Source organism: Hyperolius riggenbachi, chromosome 2 (assembly GCF_040937935.1).
Source record: "Hyperolius riggenbachi isolate aHypRig1 chromosome 2, aHypRig1.pri, whole genome shotgun sequence".
In the NCBI taxonomy this organism is placed as follows: Eukaryota; Metazoa; Chordata; class Amphibia; order Anura; family Hyperoliidae; genus Hyperolius; species Hyperolius riggenbachi.
The window spans coordinates 295723310-295744097 of NC_090647.1; the positions used below are offsets into that span (position 1 = coordinate 295723310).

General features: G+C 42.7%; 1 protein-coding gene across 1 annotated transcript in view; it reads right to left on the bottom strand.

The window, feature by feature from the left end:
- Positions 1-923: 923 nt before the first annotated feature.
- RCAN3 (RCAN family member 3) overlaps positions 924-20788 on the bottom strand; it is a 52392-nt gene continuing 32527 nt past the window's right edge. The window contains exons 4-5 of the mRNA XM_068268976.1: positions 18135-18306; positions 924-6047 (exon numbers count right to left, since the gene is read on the bottom strand). Coding sequence (XP_068125077.1) covers positions 5893-6047; positions 18135-18306 — 327 coding nt within the window. The 3' untranslated portion in view covers positions 924-5892. The remainder of the gene's footprint in view (positions 6048-18134; positions 18307-20788) is intronic.

Below are 20788 nucleotides of genomic sequence, written 5' to 3' on the forward strand. Positions count from 1 at the left end.
GGCAGCGCAGGACGGAGATCCGTCCTGCGCCGCCTACAACAGATGCCGGCGAATGAGAATGCGGCGATCCCCGGCCAATCAGAGGCCGGGGATCGCCGATTTGCCTTACGGCGCTGCTGCGCAGCAGCGCCGTATGATGTAAACAGCGGGGATTTCTTCCCTGCCTGTTTACATTTTGCCGGCGAGCCGCAATCGGCGGCTCTCCAGCTGTTCACGGAGACACCCTCCGTGAACTGTCATGGAAAGGTTTCCATGGTAACCCGCAGACGACCAGTTTATGCCAATCGGCGTTAGCTGGTCGTCAAGAGGTTAAGTACAAAACACAACTGTAATCTAATAAAAAAAAAAAAGTTGCAAAGCTGCTGATATCTTTGTGGCCAAATAAATGCCGGGTGCCAACAATATGCAAAAACAACCCACTAAAATACCTGCACTGAAAAAGTTCTAAAAGGCCTTTATAGCAGTACATTGTAAAATAGAGATTTTAAGAGAACCCGAGGTGTGTTTAAAGAATGTTATCTGCATACAGAGGCTGGATCTGCCTATACAACCCAGCCTCTGTTGCTATCCCAAACCCCACTAAGGTCCCCCTGTACTCTGCAATCCCTCATAAATCACAGCCGTGCTGTAAGGCTGTATTTACATCTGTAGTGTCAGTCTCAGCTGCTCCCCCGCCTCCTGCATAGCTCCAGTCCCTGCCCCCGTCCCTTCCCTCCAATCAGCAGGGAGGGAAGGGATGCAGGTGGGGACTGGAGTTCTGCAGGAGGCGGGGAGAGCAGCAGACTGACACTATAGAGATAAACACAGCCAGCTCTGACAAGCTGTTTGTCAGCAGCACGACTGTGATTTATGAGGGATTGCAGAGTGCAGGGGGACCTTAGGGGGGTTTTGGGATAGCAACAGAGGCTGGGCTGTATAGGCAGATCCAGCCTCTGTATGCAGATAATATTCTTCACCTCGGGTTCTCTTTAAAACTGAAAATTACATTCAGCAAAATAAAATGAGCCTATAAGTTAAAGAAAAAAATGCTAGAAATAATAGTATCATTTCTATAGCACTTTTCTACTGTTGGACTCAAAGTGCTCAAGAGCTCCAGTCACTAAGGCACCCTAAGAGGCTGCAGCTCTTGTGCTCAACATTCTTAAAACACACCTTAAAATAAGGGTTCTCTTTAAATCTCTATTTTACAATGTACTGCTATGCAGTGTTGGGAAGTCTTGCACACGGACTTCTTACTGAATAGGTACTGACCTGAGCCAGGATTTGAACCCTGGTCTCCCATGTCAAAGGCAGAGCCCTTAACTAGTACACTATCCAGCCATGAAGGCTGAATCCTATCCGTAGCCATTATAATTAAAGAACAATTCAGGCAGGGAAAATAGTCCTGTTGAAAACAGCAAACACTGATGCAGAAGTGAAAGATGAGAATTTTTTTTTGCAGATTTAAGATATGCTACCAGAAGAGGTCAGTGTTTGGCTGAAGCCTGAAACCAGCAACTGCAGTATGAGGGCCCTGCCTTTGTTAACACGGAGGTTGAAGATTGTGAATTTGGTAGTACGGTAATAGAAGCAAAGGATCTATGATGTAGAAATGGTCTTGAGTGAAACACGATTTTATCCTAGTCAGAAATCTATGCAGAGAGGAACCTCTTCCCTGTGTAGTACATGTAAGTATTCCATATACTCAGTTATTCTGCATTATATAAACCATGTACTCACTCTACAGCGAAAAAGCAGCTAAGAGTGTATTTTTCCCTAAAGCCATTGCACATCTTCACTTAGTCAACATAATACAAGACATTAGAATATTCAACAAATATGGCTTGTCTAAAGACACTAAACAGTAGACTATTGGCATGTATCAGGACTAGTGCTATAATAGGTGAACAAAATTTGTGTAAGGTGCCTTTTAAAAAGGTTAATTCTCATATTGCAATCTCTAAAATACATTCACAGCAGTAGGAAATGTCATTACTTCATATTTTCCCACTTCCAAATATTTCTTTCATTTTCTAACACTGCTAAAATTCAGACTCGATAACAAGGCAAACAGACATTTTACAGCAGTTAAGACACACTTGCAGCTATTCTCTTCATGAACAATATCTGTGTGTATCTTAAATTCATTTCAGGATTGTGTTTAGTGAAAATGTTATGCATTTTGGAGGTTAGGAATGTATTTATTAAAAACCACCTCCATTAAATGGCAGTCCCGAATGGGCTGCGACAGTGGTGGGTTGAATCAGCTACTAGCTTCCAGTGTTGAGATTTCCCAAAGGTGTTCTACATACTTCTTATGCATGTCTGTTTAGGGGACAAATGTGATTTAGACTGCCAGCAACCATTCACAACCAATGCGTCAGTGTTTGCTGGAGTTGGCATTTAAAGAGGTACTTCAGGCGAAGCTACTACATTCTGACGTGCCCAATAATAAGTATACAGAATTTCTAAAAAATTCTAAGCCCTTCAGGACCAAAACACTGTATATGTCATGTCCATAACAGTTATCTACTAAAGACACATTAAAAACAGAAGAAATAAGAAAAAGTAATGTAACCCTCTGTGGCAATTATACTAGAATCAAGGGGTGCCAGGGAAAATAACACACTCGCTCCCCTTTGAAAAACCCCCTTAGGCAGTCAAAACTGCTGTGTAGTTTTAACTACATGAGGTCCTGAACGGGTTAAAAGGCAAGATTTGTGCCTGGCTGCAATATCTTGAGCAGGGGTGTCAAATTCAACCACGTAAGGGGCCAAAATAAAAAAAACATAGTCTAAGTCATGGACCAAATTGTTTATTAAGATTTAACATTTACTGAACAGTCTCAAACTAAGTGGCTTACCCATATTGACTGCGAGAAGCCTGCGTCTCGCCCTTTTGAAGCTCTTAATTGCCATATAAAATGGCAAGGAGGTCTGAATTCGGCCCGTGGGCCTTAAGACCTGTGACCTAGAGTTATGAGTCAGAATTATTTGGTTTTGGCTCATACAGGTTCGGGAAGGAGGGGGGCTGGATGGTGAGAGTAAGGAAAGGAAATGTCTGAAAGTCAAGAGCTGAGGATACCATACCTTAGCTCTGCTCCTACTACTAGCTGGTCAGAGCTCCTATCCACCAAGTGGTACTCCTGCCACCTAGTGTTAGTATATGGAAACGGTCAGATATCTAGTAAAGCTTTATCATGAGCTTGCTGAAACGTATGTCCGTTCGCTATTGTATTTACCTTGTTTCTTATGTATTGCACTTTATGCCTTAATACCTTGTAACTTCAGCACCTTGTAACAAGCACTTTCACTGGGGTCCCCTGTGACAAAGCCTCTCTAGGGTGAAACATATAGGGAACTTTTTCGTAGTCACAATTCATTTAGTACAGTCTCAGGTCTGTCCAGGTGGACGCTGGACCCACTCCCGCAGATTCATGGCCACAGCCCATTTGATGAACACCTGCACTGTGTAGCACTATATAAATCCTTTGAATTCTATGCAGATTTTAGATATAACAGTAAACGTTATATTTTAACACTTGTGATTTGCAGAGATCTAGCATTGCAGAACACGACACATCCTCCACACTTCCAAAAACTCATTTTACTGAGAGGTATGACAGGCAGTGCAGTACTGCACAACTAGACTTGCTGTGTGCCTGTCTTTATTTTATAATCTTGCCCTTAAAGGAAACCAGAGATCAAGGTATATCAAAAAAAGAAAAAAAGTAGTTCCATGCATGCGCAGAAGACTCAACGCGACTGAGCAAGTTACCGGGGCTGATCGCGGCTGAATGGCAGACTGCGGAAGGACGGCGTGGGACTCGCATGTGTTTATGGGGCGGGAGGAAGCTCCAGGTAAGTATCAATTTTTGCTATACCTTGATCTCTGGTACACTTTAAATGGGCTTTAATAAACCATATTCCTCCCTTTTCTTCTAAACAGACTGTCTATACATTTTTGGACAGCTTAATCAATAAGAACATGTGGGAAATGTGCATCTAAGACAATAATCTGAATAAAATTTGAAATCTTCATGTAGAACACTAAGAACACCAAGGAAAAAACAAAAGTGATTATTGTTCACATGACACAGAACATGTTACAGCAGTCTACAGCAGCCAATGTGAAGGTTTTGTCATGTCTTTCTGGACAGGATTCTAGACTTAAAACGTAACACCAAACACCTGCACAATACAAAAGCTGTTTCAGCATTTGGTCAGGTTACATTCATGATTTCTCTCATGTCAACCTCTCAATTTAAACATTTCCAGCACAATAAACCTTTTCTAACAACTAAACCTTTCCTGTTAAATAAACCTGATTTGTCGTTATCGGTTATAAATGCCAGCAGAGATTATTGTGAATTGCTGAAATCAAGCATGCGGCACCAGCAACCTGGAGAAAGTACAGCATTGGTGCAAAATACTCCTCCCACTTGCACCAATAACTTCTTCAACTCTCTACCTGCCTCAAAGACTGTCCACTAGTCTCTTTGGGCTACTGGATAGTTTCCAAACAATCACAATAAATGTACACAAAGCTATAAGCGTATTTAAAGTTGAACACTAAGCAAATACACACGTAAGGTTTGCAATTCTGTCCAGCCAGTTCTTTGGCCCAGACAGTGCAGCCAGATAAATGTTACCCTACGCAAGGGACCAGCATAAGCTGCCATGGCTTGCAACCTTATCAACCTAGGAAGGAGAGGAACAGATACAGGAATTTAGGAGGTGGCAGCCAGTCCCCTAAATTCCAACTAGGTTTTAGGCATCTGCTTGGGTTGCCTAGTGTATGATCTTACCAAGTTCAGCTATATAGCACAGTCATCAGCTCTGTAATCTCTCTCCTTCCAGTTGAGCAACACCATCTGAGCATAAACTCTTATGCACATTGATGAGCGACTCCTCTACCAGGGGAACTGCAAGGTACAAAGGATTACATGAATCTGATAGAAAAACTCAGGCACTTAAATTACCTGTATTTAAAATGTTTTCAGCTATTCTTTATAGAATTAAAAATGATTTTTGAAATGTAGTTGACATTGCTAAACGGAGTCTTAAAGTATTGACATTTGTGGTCTGTAGACCTGATTTTGGCTTCACTATGTGATGGGTCATTAAACTAGGAACATTCCTGCTTGTTTCATGCCAGTGACTATGTAATGAAGGCAGGATTATAAAAGGACATTTGCAGAAAAAACAACAAATGACAGCATCCATAGCTCATCCATACAAGTCCGACTCAAGCAGAATTTTCAATTTGATAATGTTATGGACACTTCCACAATCAGAGCCATTCACATAGCTGGTGAGCAGTATGAATTCACACGTGCCACAGCTTTCCGACACAACCAAATAGGCATTCAATAGAGAGGCTATTTAGTCAGAAATCATGTTTGGGCTAGTGAGAGCTCCTGTGGGTTGCTTATGCCTTTTTCATGGCATTTAGCTTCAAGATGGGAATCCTAATCCCTTGTAACTGGTCAATAGCTCAATCCTGTGTCACTGAAACTGGTCCATCTGTAGTCAGCATCATAGTGTAAATCTAGTCCTACTTGACTGGAATTTACAGAAATGTAGCCTCAACATAGAATTTAAGTTGAGTGATACTGGTAAATTCCTTGCTATTCATGACCGCCCGTTGTTGATCAGTAGCATGGGCCATAAAAATACACTTTGCTGAAGTAAACCATTTTGCTTGCAGCAAAAAATAAGAAAAAAAAAACACTGATACATAATGTAAAACACTGCAAGGAAAACAGAAAAATGACAGCATATGGACAGCTTCCAATAACATGAGGTGGATTGTCTGTAGCTATATACATAGGTGGATAGTAAGTTCTACATTTCCCTTTAAAGATATGTTTTTCAATTTTAGTTTTTAAACATAAAAGGTGACCAGCTAGTTTCAGATGGCGGAGGGAAGTGAAGGGCGCTTTGTCTGCACTATTTTCTGTTTTGCTCCCTTCATCTCTTCCTCCTCTTCCTCAGTTTCACTCTCACAGACATGAACCACAACACTAGGTGTAGACTCTGTCCCTGCATGCAATTCGTACTTCTCCCCTGTGGAGGAAACAAAATAAATGAATGCAGGATTACATTAAGAGAGGGAACCATATATTCAATAACATACTCACCATGAGGTGCTGCAAATCATTTTTAAACACTTTATTCATAATCCTCTGACGGACCCCTAAAGAGAGCCTGTTATGTCCATGAAATGTTTGAGTGTCTTGGCCTGAATTTAAATTGAATGTCAATAGTTCTTTACAGATTCCATTACGTTAATAAAAAGCATTTTCTACTAGGCTGAACCTATGTATACCATTGTTCCTCGAGGTGACTTGTATGGACGTGTCAGCCAACCAATCTTTCTTGCTGGTTATGTGTGTAATTCCCAGGCATTAGTCTAGTCAGAATGCTGACTAGAGATAGATGTGCAATGGCCAAAAGGCTTTAATGACTTAACTAAAACAAACGTTTGCCTTCTTAACCACTTCCCGACCGCCTAACGCACAGAGGCGGTCGGGAAGTGGACCCCGCAAGGACCGCCGTATAGACAAATGGCGGCGGTCCTTGTAGGGGCATGGGCGGAGCGATCGCGTCATCCGTGACGCGATCCTCCGCCTCCGCCTGGCGCCGCTCACCCACCGCAACATCCCACCGGCCATACGGAAGCGCCGGCGGGATGTTAACCCGACGATCGCCGCATACAAAGTGTATAATACACTTTGTAATGTTTACAAAGTGTATTATACAGGCTGCCTCCTGCCCTGGTGGTCCCAGTGTCCGAGGGACCACCAGGGCAGGCTGCAGCCACCCTAGTCTGCACCAAGCACACTGATTCCCCCCCCCCCCTGCCCCAGATCGCCCACAGCACCCATCAGACCCCCCCCTGCCCACCCCCCAGACCCGTTTGCACCCAATCACCCCCCTAATCACCCATCAATCACTCCCTGTCACTATCTGTCAACGCTATTTTTTTTTATCCCCCCCCCCCCTGCTCCCTCCTGATCACCCCCCACCCCTCAGATTCTCCCCAGACCCCCCCCCCCCATGTACTGTATGCATCTATCCCCCCTGATCACCTGTCAATCACCTATTAATCACCCGTCAATCACCCGTCAATCACCCCCTGTCACTGCCACCCATCAATCAGCCCCTAACCTGCCCCTTGCGGGCAATCTGATCACCCCCCCCCCCCACACCAATAGATCGCCCGCAGATCCGACATCAGATCACCTCCCAAATCCATTGTTTGCATCTGTTATCTTCTCTAAACACCCACTAATTACCCATCAATCACCCCCTATCACCACCTGTCACTGTTACCTATCAGATCAGACCCTAATCTGCCCCTTGCGGGCACCCAATCACCAGCCCACACGCTCAGATTGCCCTCAGGACCCCCCCCCCCTTATCAATTCGCCAGTGCATTAATTACATCTGTCCTTCCCTGTAATAACCCACTGATCACCTGCCAATCACCTATCACCCATCAATCACCCCCTGTCACTGCCACCCAACAATCAGCCCCTAGCCTGCCCCTTGCGGGCAATCTGATCACCCACCCACACCAATAGATCGCCCGCAGATCCGACATCAGATCACCACCCAAGCGCAGCGTTTACATCTATTCTCTCCTCTAAACACCCACTAATTACCCATCAATCACCCCCTATCACCACCTGTCACTGTTACTCATCAGATCAGACCCTAATCTGCCCCTTTACGGGCACCCAATCACCCGCCTACACGCTCAGATTGCCCTCAGACCCCCCCTTATCAATTCGCCAGGGCATTATTTACATCTGTCCTTCCCTGTAATAACCCACTGATCACCTGTCAATCACCTGTCAATCACCCATCAATCACCCCCTGTCACTGCCACCCATCAATCACCCCCTGTCACTGCCACCCATCAATCAGCCCCTAACCTGCCCCTTGCGGGCAAACTGATCACCCACCCACACCAATAGATCGCCCGCAGATCCGACATCAGATCACCACCCAAGCGCAGTGTTTCCATCTGTTCTCTACTCTAAACACCCACTAATTACCCATCAATCACCCCCTATCACCACCTGTCACTGTTACCCATCAGATCAGACCCTAATCTGCCCCTTGCGGGCACCCAATCACCCGCCTACACGCTCAGATTGCCCTCAGACCCCCCCTTATCAATTCGCCAGTGCAATATTTACATCTGTTCTCCCCTGTAATAACCCACTGATTACCTGTCAATCACCTATCAATCACCCATCAATCACCCCCTGTCACTGCCACCCATCAATCACCCCCTGTCACTGCCACCCATCAATCACCCGCTGTCACTGCCACCCATCAATCAGTCCCTAACCTGCCCCTTGCGGGCAATCTGATCACCCACCCACACCAATAGATCGCCCGCAGATCCGACGTCCGATCACCTCCCAAGTGCAGTGTTTACATCTGTTCTCTACCCTAAACACCCACTAATTCTGGGTCCAGTGCTCTTCAATTTATTTATTAATGACCTAGTAGATGCAGTAGTGAGCAATGTTGCTATTTTTGCAGATGATACAAAATTGTGCAGAATCATTAACTCTCAGGAAGATAGTGTCATATTGCAACAGGATCTGGATAGGATGGCTATATGGGCACATACATGGCAGATGAAATTCAATGTTGACAAATGTAAGGTCATGCATTTTGGACGTACTAATGGTCTAGCACCATACAAAATAAATGGGATACAGTTGGGGACATCAAACTTGGAGAAGGACTTAGGAGTACTCATTGACAACAAGTTAAATAATCGTACTCAATGCCAAGCAGCTGCAGCTAAAGCTAACAAAATTTTGGGATGCATTAAAAGGGAAATAAAAACTCGAGATGCTAGCATAATATTGCCCCTGTTTAACTCTCTAGTAAGGCCACATCTGGAATATGGAATTCAGTTCTGGGCACCACATTACAAAAAAGATATTGCAGTTTTAGAGCAGGTGCAGAGACGAGCAACAAAATTGATGCGTGGGATGGAAGGTCTCACTTATCGAGAAAGGTTAGATAAACTGGGTTTATTTAGTCTAGAGAAAAGACGCCTTAGAGGGGATCTAATTAACATGTATAAATACATTAGAGGGCAATATAATACCTTGGCGGATGAGCTTTTTGTCCCTAGGCCTTCTCAAAGGACTAGAGGACATGATCTGCGCATGGAGGAAAAACGTTTTAGCCATTTATTTAGGAAAGGGTTCTTTACAGTAAGAGTGATTAAGATGTGGAATGCATTGCCACAGGAAGTCGTTATGGCAAACTCTATACCTGCATTTAAAGGGGGCTTAGATGCTTTCCTTGCGTTGAAAGACATCCATGGCTACAATTACTAGGTAATGCCTAATGATGCTGATCCAGGGATTTTATCTGATTGCCATCTGGAGTCGGGAAGGAATTTTTCCCTTTAGGGGCTAATTGGACCATGCCTTGTAAGGGTTTTTTTGCCTTCCTCTGGATCAACAGGGATATGCGAGGGAGCAGGCTGGTGTTGTACTTTATACTGGTTGAACTCGATGGACGTATGTCTTTTTTCAACCAAAATAACTATGTAACTATGTAATTACCCATCAATCACCCCCTGTCACTGCTACCTATCAGATTAGACCCCTATCTGCCCCTAGGGCACTCAATCACCCGCCCACACCCTCAGAATGCCCTCAGACCCCAGCCCTGATCACCTCGCCAGTGCATTGCTTGCATCTATTCCCCCCTCTAATCACACCTTGAGACACCCATCAATCACCTCCTGTCACCCCCTAGCACACCTACCCATCAGATCAGGCCCTAATTTGCCCCGTGTGGGCTCCTGATCACTCGGCCAAACCCTCAGATCCCCCTCAGACCCCCTTCCGATCACCTCCCCAGTGCATTGATTGCATCTATATTCCCCTCTAACCACCCCCTGAGACACCCATCAATCACCTCCTGTCACCCCCCTAGCACTCCTATCCATCAGATCAGGCCCAATACAACCTGTCATCTAAAAGGCCACCCTGCATATGACCGGTTCCACAAAATTCGCCCCCTCAGACCACCTGTCATCAAAATTTGCAGATGCTTATACCCCTGAACAGTCATTTTGAGACATTTGGTTTCCAGACTACTCACGGTTTTGGGCCCGTAAAATGCCAGGGCGGTATAGGAACCCCACAAGTGATCCCATTTTAGAAAAAAAGACACCCCAAGGTATTCTGTTAGGTGTATGACGAGTTCATAGAAGATTTTATTTTTTGTCAAAAGTTAGCGGAAATTGATTTTTATTGGTTTTTTTTTCACAAAGTGTCATTTTTCACTAACTTGTGACAAAAAATAAAATCTTCTATGAACTCGCCATACACCTAACGGAATACCTTGGGGTGTCTTCTTTCTAAAATGGGGTCACTTGTGGGGTTCCTATACTGCCCTGGCATTTTAGGGGCCCTAAACCGCGAGGAGTAGTCTAGAAAACAAATGCCTCAAAATGACCTGTGAATAGGACGTTGGGCCCCTTAGCGCACCTAGGCTGCAAAAAAGTGTCACACATGTGGTACCGCCGTACTCAGGAAAAGTAGTATAATGTGTTTTGGGGTGTATTTTACACATACCCATGCTGGGTGGGAGAAATTTCTATGTAAATGGACAATTGTGTGTAAAAAAATCAAACAATTGTCATTTACAGAGATATTTCTCCCACTTAGCATGGGTATGTGTAAAAATACACCCCAAAACGCATTATACTACTTCTCCTGAGTACGGCGGTACCACATGTGTGGCACTTTTTTACACCCTAAGTACGCTAAGGGGCCCAAAGTCCAATGAGTACCTTTAGGATTTCACAGGTCATTTTGCGACATTTGGTTTCAAGACTACTCCTCACGGTTTAGGGCCCCTAAAATGCCAGGGCAGTATAGGAACCCCACAAATGACCCCATTCTAGAAAGAAGACACCCAAACGTATTCCGTTAGGAGTATGGTGAGTTCATAGAAGATTTTATTTTTTTGTCACAAGTTAGTGGAAATTGATTTTAATTGTTTTTTTTCACAATCTTCTCTGAACTCACCATACTCCTAACGGAATACCTTGGGGTGTCTTCTTTCTAAAATGGGGTCATTAGTGGGGTTCCTATACTGCCCTGGCATTTTAGGGGCCCTAAACCGTGAGGAGTAGTCTTGAAACAAAAATGACCTGTGAAATCCTAAAGGTACTCATTGGACTTTGGGCCCCTTAGTGCAGTTAGGGTGCAAAAAAGTGCCACACATGTGGTATCGCCGTACTCGGGAGAAGTAGTATAATGTGTTTTGGGGTGTATTTTTACACATACCCATGCTGGGTGGGAGAAATACCTCTGTAAATGACAATCTTTTGATTTTTTTACACACAATTGTCCATTTACAGAGGTATTTCTCCCACCCAGCATGGGTATGTGTAAAAATACACCCCAAAACACATTATACTACTTCTCCCGAGTACGGCGATACCACATGTGTGGCACTTTTTTGCACCCTAACTGCGCTAAAGGGTCCAAAGTCCAATGAGTACCTTTAGGATTTCACAGGTCATTTTGAGAAATTTCGTTTCAAGACTACTCCTCACGGTTTAGGGCCCCTAAAATGCCAGGGCAGTATAGGAACCCCACAAATGACCCCATTTTAGAAAGAAGACACCCCAAGGTATTCCGTTAGTAGTATAGCGAGTTCATAAAAGAATTTATTTTTTGTCACAAGTTAGCGGAAATTGATTTTAATTGTGTTTTTTCACAAAGTGTCATTTTCCGCTAACTTGTGACAAAAAATAAAATCTTCTATGAACTCACCATACTCCTAACGGAATACCTTGGGGTGTCTTCTTTCTAAAATGGGGTCATTTGTGGGGTTCCTATACTGCCCTGGCATTTTAGGGGCCCTAAACCGTGAGGAGTAGTCTTGAAACGAAATTTCTCAAAATGACCTGTGAAATCCTAAAGGTACTCATTGGACTTTGGGCCCTTTAGTGCAGTTAGGGTGCAAAAAAGTGCCACACATGTGGTATCGCCGTACTCAGGAGAAGTAGTATAATGTGTTTTGGGGTGTATTTTTACACATACCCATGCTGAGTGGGAGAAAGATCTCTGTAAATGGACAATTGTGTGTAAAAAAAATTAAAAAATTGTCATTTACAGAGACATTTCTCCCACCCAGCATGGGTATGTGTAAAAATACACCCCAAAACACATTATACTACTTCTCCTGAGTATGGCAATACCACATGTGTGGCACTTTTTTGCAGCCTAACTGCGCTAAGGGGTCCAATGTTCAATGAGCACCTTTAGGCTTTACAGGGGTGCTTACAATTTAGCACCCCCCAAAATGTCAGGACAGTAAACACACCCCACAAATGACCCATTTTGGAAAGTAGACCCTTCAAGGTATTCAGAGAGGGACATGGTGAGTCCGTGGCAGATTTCATTTTTTTTTTGTCGCAAGTTAGAAGAAATGGAAACTTTTTTTTTTTTTTTGTCACAAAGTGTCATTTTCCGCTTACTTGTGACAAAAAATAATATCTTCTATGAACTCATTATGCCTCTCAGTGAATACTTTGGGATGTCTTCTTTCCAAAATGGGGTCATTTGGGGGGTATTTATACTATCCTGGAATTCTAGCCCCTCATGAAACATGACAGGTGGTCAGAAAAGTCAGAGATGCTTGAAAATGGGAAAATTCACTTTTTGCACCATAGTTTGTAAACGCTATAACTTTTACCCAAACCAATAAATATACACTGAATAGGGTTTTTTTTATCCAAAACATGTTTGTCCACATTTTTCGCGCTGCATGTATACAGAAATTTTACTTTATTTGAAAAATGTCAGCACAGAAAGTTAAAAAAATCATTTTTTTGCCAAAATTCATGTCTTTTTTGATGAATATAATAAAAAGTAAAAATCGCAGGACCAATCAAATAGCACCAAAAGAAAGCTTTATTAGTGACAAGAAAAGGAGCCAAAATTCATTTAGGTGGTAGGTTGTATGAGCGAGCAATAAACCGTGAAAGCTACAGTGGTCTGAATGGAAAAAAAGTGGCCGGTCCTTAAGGGGTAGAAAGCCCTAGGTCCTCAAGTGGTTAAAACCAGGGCTGTGGAGTCGGTACAAAAATCCACCGACTCCTCAGTTTAGAATTCCACCAACTCAGACTCCTCTAATTTGCATATTACAATCTGGTTGATTGAAAGTATGTAACATGAAATTCGTCTCTTAACTGCCAACGCTTAGGAATTTTAAAAGACAACTGAAGTGAGAAGGATATGTAGACTACCATATTTACTCCCTTCAGTCATAGGCTAAAACTAGTCCTTGGTTAGAGTACTTGGAAAAAGGTACAGACTGGAACAAAAAACATCTATCAGGCCCTAGGCAATGTAACTGTGGGTACATGTAAGAGTGATGTGCAGGTACTCTGCAGGGGAATAAGAAGATTCTTCTTCTATTACACATTCTTCATGCACAATCTGAACCAGGTTTATGGGTGACAGACAACACCTCTGTGTTCAATGTGCTCAACATTCTAAGTGGATTCCCTGCAGCTCTGTGGGGAGTGCACATGTATAGTACTACTGTGTAACAAAGTAAACCTGAGAGATGAAATTAAAGTTTTATACATACATGGGGCTTCCTCCAGCCCCCTCCAGGCTAATCAGACCCTCGCTGTCCTCCTCCGCCACCTGGATCTTCTGCTATGGGTCCAGGTACTTGAGCCAATCTGGCGTAGTGCTCATGCACACATTCCGCCACCGGGAGCATACTACACCTGCGCAGCACTATTGCACAGGTGCAGAATGCTCCTGGCTGTAAAAGCGGCATGTGGCCGGATTGTGCTGACTGGCTGAATTACTGGGACTCATAGCAGAAGATCCAGGTGGCGGAGGAGAACAGCGAGGGACTGATTGGCCTGAAGGGGGCTGGAGGAAGCCCCAGGTATGTATAAAACTTTTTTCATCCGTCTCAGGTACCCCTTCGTAGTCACCAAATCAAATTTTAACATATCATGGATGGTGTAATGGTTAAAGGGATACTGTAGGGGGGTCAGGGGAAAATGAGTTGAACTTACCTGGGGCTTCTAATGGTCCCCCGCAGACATCCTGTGTTGGCGCAGCCACTCATCGATGCTCCGGCCCCGCCTCCGGTTCACTTCTGGAATTTCAGACTTTAAAGTCTGAAAACCACTGCGCCTGCGTTGCCGTGTCCTCGATCCCGCTGATGTCATCAAGAGCGCACAGCGCAGGCCCAGTATGGTCTGTGTCTGCGCAGTACACTCCTGGTGACATCAGCGGAAGCGAGGACACAGGCGTGCAGGCGCAGTGGTTTTCTGACTTTAAAGTCAGAAATTCCAGAAGTGAACTGGAGGTGGGGCCGGTGCATCGGTGAGTGGCTGCGCCAACACAGGATGTCTGCGGGGGACCATTAGTAGCCCCGGGTAAGTTCAGCTCATTTTCCCCCAACCCCCCTACAGTATCCCTTTAAGGGCTCTCCCTCTGACGCAGGAGACTAAAGGGGCATACAGACATGCGACTAAAGTCGTTGGTAACGAACGACTAACGATCGTTTATAACGACGATCGTTACAAAATAACCGCTAACGATCGTTAAGGGTAACGATCAGCGACTGAAGTCGTTGCAAACTGGAAATCCGTCCTGGCGGATTTTTTGTAACGACGATCGTTAGCAAAAGTACGTGTGTATGCTGATCGTTACAAAAACGATCGTTCGTTAAGTACCGTACATGCGCAGACAGAGAGAGAGAGACAGAGAGATGTATATAGATATATGTATATAGATATATGTATATAGATATATATATATGTATATATAGATGTAGATAGATGTATAGAGATATATAGATATATGTTGACATAGATAGAGATATATCTATCTATATCTCTCTCTCCCTGTGTGTATATATATATATATATATATATATATATATATATATATATATATATATATATATATATATATATATATATATATATATATATATATATATATATATATATATATATATATATATATATATATATATATATATATATATATATATATCTCTGTACGCAACTTCCTCTTTCCTACTGGCCATTAACAATGACGTTCGTTCCGGGTTCATTGATCTGAATAACGTTTAGCATACTAGATGCGCTGCATCATACGTTCGTCACTTCCGCATCGTTCGTTCGGAAACGATCTGATCGTTTCCCACTTTCAACACCTCTTTACTAACGACCTTTTCATTTCTCTCCTTAATTGATCGTTCGTCGTTGCTTACGAACGATCGTTATCGCATGTCTGTACGTAGCTCTAGGTTCAAATCTCGGCTCTACCTGTTCAGTAAGCCAGCACCTATTCAGTAGGAGACCTTAGGCAAGTCTCCCTAACACTGCTACTGCCTATAGAGCGTGTCCTAGTGGCTGCAGCTCTGGCGCTTCGAGTCCACCAGGAGAACAGCGCGATATAAATGTTATTTGTCTTGTCTATTTGTCTTGTCTATTTGTCTTTGTCATATCAAATTATTTGATTTCATGAGCAAAGAGAGTGCATACATTTGCATAAACCAGCATCAACGCATCTCATTGACAATCCCTATTAGTGACACAGCTACACATCAGGCTTTATTCTTACAGCATAGATGTTATTTAGTATATATAAGAGAATCCTGTGTACACATCATATATACAGTCACAATCAGATATGTATATCTGACTTTAAAAATATGTGGACTGCTTTATTGAAGCAGCACAAGTAACTAATTTTGATTGGTTTATTTCATTTTTGTGGACTAAGCACAGCTTACTGTATATATCAATTATTTATGATGACTTATCTGAGAAATGGAAAATTTTATCATATTTTCTATTTTAATTACAGTTTAAATTCATTAGGAGTCGGTGCATTTTTTCCCGACTCCAGGCTCCCAAAATTGCTCCGACTCCACAGCCCTACTTAAAACAGAAGATATTTGCAATAATTCAGGTTGGAGTGAGCATAAGATGTCTCCCACAATGCATCACTGCTGAATATGTGATTCATCCTTTGTTGTCCCTGTAAGCTAACCAACAAAGGATGGTTTGCATATTCAGCAATGTAGCATCGTGGGAGACATCATATGCTCACTCCAACCTGAATTATCGCAAATACCTTCTGTTTTAAGCCGGCAAACTTTTGTTTTGCTTAACATTTTAGTTAGAGGGCTCTTTGTAGCCCCGTACACACTCCTAGGAGTTCTGGTTGAACATGAGCATACCAGGTTTATGTTTAGAAATGGCAAAGCAGTACATGTAAAGAAAAAAATGCTTATTTTTACATTATATATATCAATTTAATCAGTGTTTGCCCATTATTATTGATTTATAAAGTGCCAATATATTCCATGGCGCTGCACAAAGTAAGAAACAAACATAGCTTTCCTCTCCCTGATTTACTTTTTGAAATGTATCACAGGTGGCGACACCTTAAAGCCCCATCTACACGTTACGATTCTTTGTACGATTCGATTACGATTCGATTAAATCCACCATGTCCGATCGGGATTCGATGCAATTCGATTTGCCATTGTTTTGCAATTGCAAATCGAACTGAATCGAATCGAATTCCGATCGGACATGTCAAATTTAATCGAATCTTAATAGAATCGTAATAGAATCGTACAAAGAATCGTAACATGTAGATGGGCATTATGCTAGGTACACACCATACAATTTTCTGTTAGATTTTCTCTTAGATTTACCTGCCAGATAACTTTTTTCCATGTTGTAGGTAAATCTAACAGAAGAATCTAACAGAAAATTGTATGGTGTGTACCTAGCATTAGTCTTGCCTGGTGATCTGGTGTTACTGCGAGTTCTATGCACACAGGGAGAAAGTTCTTGCTTGGCAGTTGGAAACAGCAGTTATTTCCCACAGACAGCAAACTGCCAGGCCCAGGCCATGACATCACACTGTGGGAGGGGTTTCACCACAATATCAGCCATACAGACGTCCCTGATGATCTATTCTAGAAAAGGAAAAGATTTCTGGGGGAAAGGGGATATCAGCTACTGATTGTGATCTCTATAAATGCCTACCAGTAGCAGCTATAACCAGACCACCAGCTTATTTTACCACCATGTATTGCACTGCATTGTATAATGTAGACAAATGCAACTATAGTATACATTTCACTCATATTGATGGTGCTCTTTTGTACTGTTGCACTGCAGTATGGTAACAAAAATTGGTCCTGTCTGCTGAATGTTAGTGTATTGTCGCATTTTATTAATATTGTAATTGCAGTGACAAGTAATATGTGGGGTTCTATACTGCAAGGTGGATGTATGCAAATGTTATCTAAGTTTTCAGAAATGTTTTTCCTTTATTTCAAAATGCGCCTCTTTTAGGCCCGGTTCACATCTGCGTTTCGAGTCAAAAGGATCCGGTGAGCGGATCCGGTCTCCGCTTCCCCGGATGGCTCAGTCCGTGGCCCGGTTCACATAGTGAAAACAGATCTGATCAATGATTGATCGGATCAGTTTTCACTCAGCAAATACATACCTTATCTTCATAGGCAGCCGGCGGTAGAGGCTTCCTCTTCTTCCGCTGTGACTACACAGCGCGTCATGTGACTAGTCACATGACGCGTAATGTAGCCACATGACGCGGAAGAAGACGATAGCCTCTACAGCCGGCTGCTACAGAAGATTAGGTATGTATAAACCCTCCCTCCCTCGGCAGGCTGCTGCACCCTCCCGTCGCTAGATTTGCATCGGCACATGCCCCCATCCCCCGTGGAACGGTCCCCGTTTCTTCACTAGTGTGAAGAAATGTTCCGTTTTCCATTGCCCCAATGCTGCAGCATTTTTTTGTCCGGATCCGTTCCGCTGGGCAGAACGGTACAGAAAATTAGGGCCTGCAGCAATTTTTAGATCCGGGGACCGGAACGTATCCGTACCAACGGACGCATGTGAATGGATCCATAGGTTAACATTGGATCCTTTCACATCCATTCCGTTTGTACAGTATATGTTCAGGTTCCGTTCCGGAAAAAGCGCTAATGTGAACCGGGCCTTAGCATGTATGTCTTGTTTTGTATTTCTGCCATAAAAAAGTGTGTTTTCAGTGAAGGGTTTACCTGGGCCCAGCTTGGAAACAGCACACAACAGATCATAGTTGATGACTGGCGTGGGGTCCTCACTCTGTTTCCATCCCACAGGTGGAGAGGATGGAGGAGAGATTAGAAACTGCTTCACTGGCTGGGGAGGCAACAAAAAAGATTTCTCTCCTTCCTCATTGGATACTTGAGCCTGGAGAAGGGAAAAGAGTTGCTGAAACAAACTCCACTGGGATTTAAAAATAGTAAGAATTCAAAAGCATTAGCACACGTCCCCTTTTACTTCAAGAAGGAAAAAAAACAAAACACACAAACAAACTTTGCTTACCTCGGTGTACCTTTAAATAAATTGTAATCAAAAAAATTAACAAAACAGATTCTATGACAGATTACTTGAGCTTGTAATGAAGCCATGAAGTCAGCAAGGTGTGCTATGCTGGAAATACTTTTGAAAACAATGCAATGTTTTCATTGCCAAAAATGACATTTCTGTTACGCAAAATCTGCTGTAATTACCTTTTATATGAATGATGTTTTGCCAACACTAAATTAATTTCCAGTTCAAACAGAAATGCATTTGTTCCCGAGCATCCTCCTAATAACATATGGATGCCTCCCAGAATCCACTTGTAAACAGTGGGAACCCCATTCTGTCTTGCATGGCTTGAACAACTGAGGTTCAATGAATTATTTGTAAAAGTACTCGCAGAACAGGAGGTGTGTGTGTGTGTGTGGGGGGGGGGGGGACTGCTTATCATTTAGCTATCATAGCCTGCCAGGAGAAAAGCGCAATATAAATATTATTTGTCTTGTACCATACTTGTAATTCAAAATAAGATTCAATATGCCTAGTAATTTTGAGAATGCATAACATGTATCCATTAACATTTTTCCTGGTCAGAGATCAGTTTCTGCGTAACACCCTGAAACACAGCTAATCAGTACCGTAAGTGGCCACATATATAAAAGAATGAAACGATTTGAAAAGAGAAGAGCAACACTGATCTGACATCTGTATACAGAAGTTTACTTTAGTACAATATGTATAAAAAGCAATTTGTGGGTGTTCAAATTCCAGCGAAATTCAAAAATCAAAAAAATGCCTCATATTTGTTTGGTGTCTGTATATAAACAGGCTCCAAGGATACGGTCAAAGCAGATCATCACAAACAGGTAGCAAAACTATCAACCATTTGTTTACACTCAAGGATTTCAAAATGTTCCCACAGCTTTTGTATGCATTTTGAAGCATTTCTGCAATTCTTGCATATACATATTTAATTCCTAATAGCACACTGGTGCCCACTGAGCACATCACAGGCAGTGGGGTGGCTGACAGTGAAGGGGGCATGTAAGGGTTGGGTGTGTAAGAAAAAACACATATAGGAAAAAAAACTCATTTTTTAAGAGAGGTTTTATAGGTTTGTCTTTTTTTGATGTGTATATAAAGAGAATTGTAATTGTAAGTTGTAGAAAAAAATGGAATCAAAGGGAACAACAAGCAGAAATGGTTTCAGCTAAGGTGGTGAAGTGAGCGTTGTTCCCATGTAACACACTCCATGACACAGTCTGTGCAGCCATTTAACCAATGTGACATAGTCTCACTTAACTCACCCCACATTAACCCAGAATACATGCTGGCAATTTCTTACATTGGCTATACCATAGCAGCCATTCCAAGAGACTGTAGCAAGCACTTTGAGATTCATAGCGTAAAGCAGCCTTTAACTATGACTTCTACTCTGCAATATCATACCACTGATTCTATAGCTGACGATGGTCCCAATACCTTCTCTTCTAGATGCTGCAGTTGCCAAGCACAATGACTCACCGCTTGAGTGAGGCCTCTGCAAAGCTCAGTCAATTCCTCCCTAACGGAGTAGGAGGCATAAACCACAGCACCAAGCATGGCTGTGTCAGGGCTTGCCCTGGCATCACATGGGACAGCAGCCTGTCAGTACAACCTCACTCACATTACAATTTACAATGAGGTGAAGACAGATGCCTTCATTCTCAGGCAGGTTCCGGGAACTGAAAAAGCCAAATATTGAAATTGGAGGCTTGGATCAGCATACAAGCGCACCATTAGACAAGTTCCTGCTTATATAGAGAAAGCACTTAGGTAACTTATTAAAAAAAAGTTATTAAAAGAGAAGCAGGGAGTTCAAGTGAATAAGCTAGGGTGCTGTACCATAATTGCGGATTTGCCTGCAAAATCTGAGGGCAACAGGCCAGAATTATACTGAAAAGCTGCTGTTTAACTGAATTTGTAGAGGTAGAATTTTAGTTCAAATCCCCCTTCTGATGCAGTGCTGCGCACATTTATATTTAAATTCTTGAATTACCATGCACATGATGCAGTATTACCTGTTGAAAAGCAGAATAGTAATATTAAACATGAAAACATGGTTATTTCCTTCTGTCCTGACATTAAGTGGAAAATCAGTGCATGAGGGCATACAGTTTATCATCATTAAAGCACAAATTGTGAGATGCACCTTTCCTATGCCTATCCCTTCCAAACTAAAAATCTTGGTCAATGGTAAAACTATTTACTGTTCCTGAAGATGTGTATAAATGGAAAGAGAACAGAAGAGTGCGCCAAAGAACTCCCAGTCACAAGGAATACAAGGGTTCATTTACACCTGAGCACAGCCTTATGAGCCACACAACTA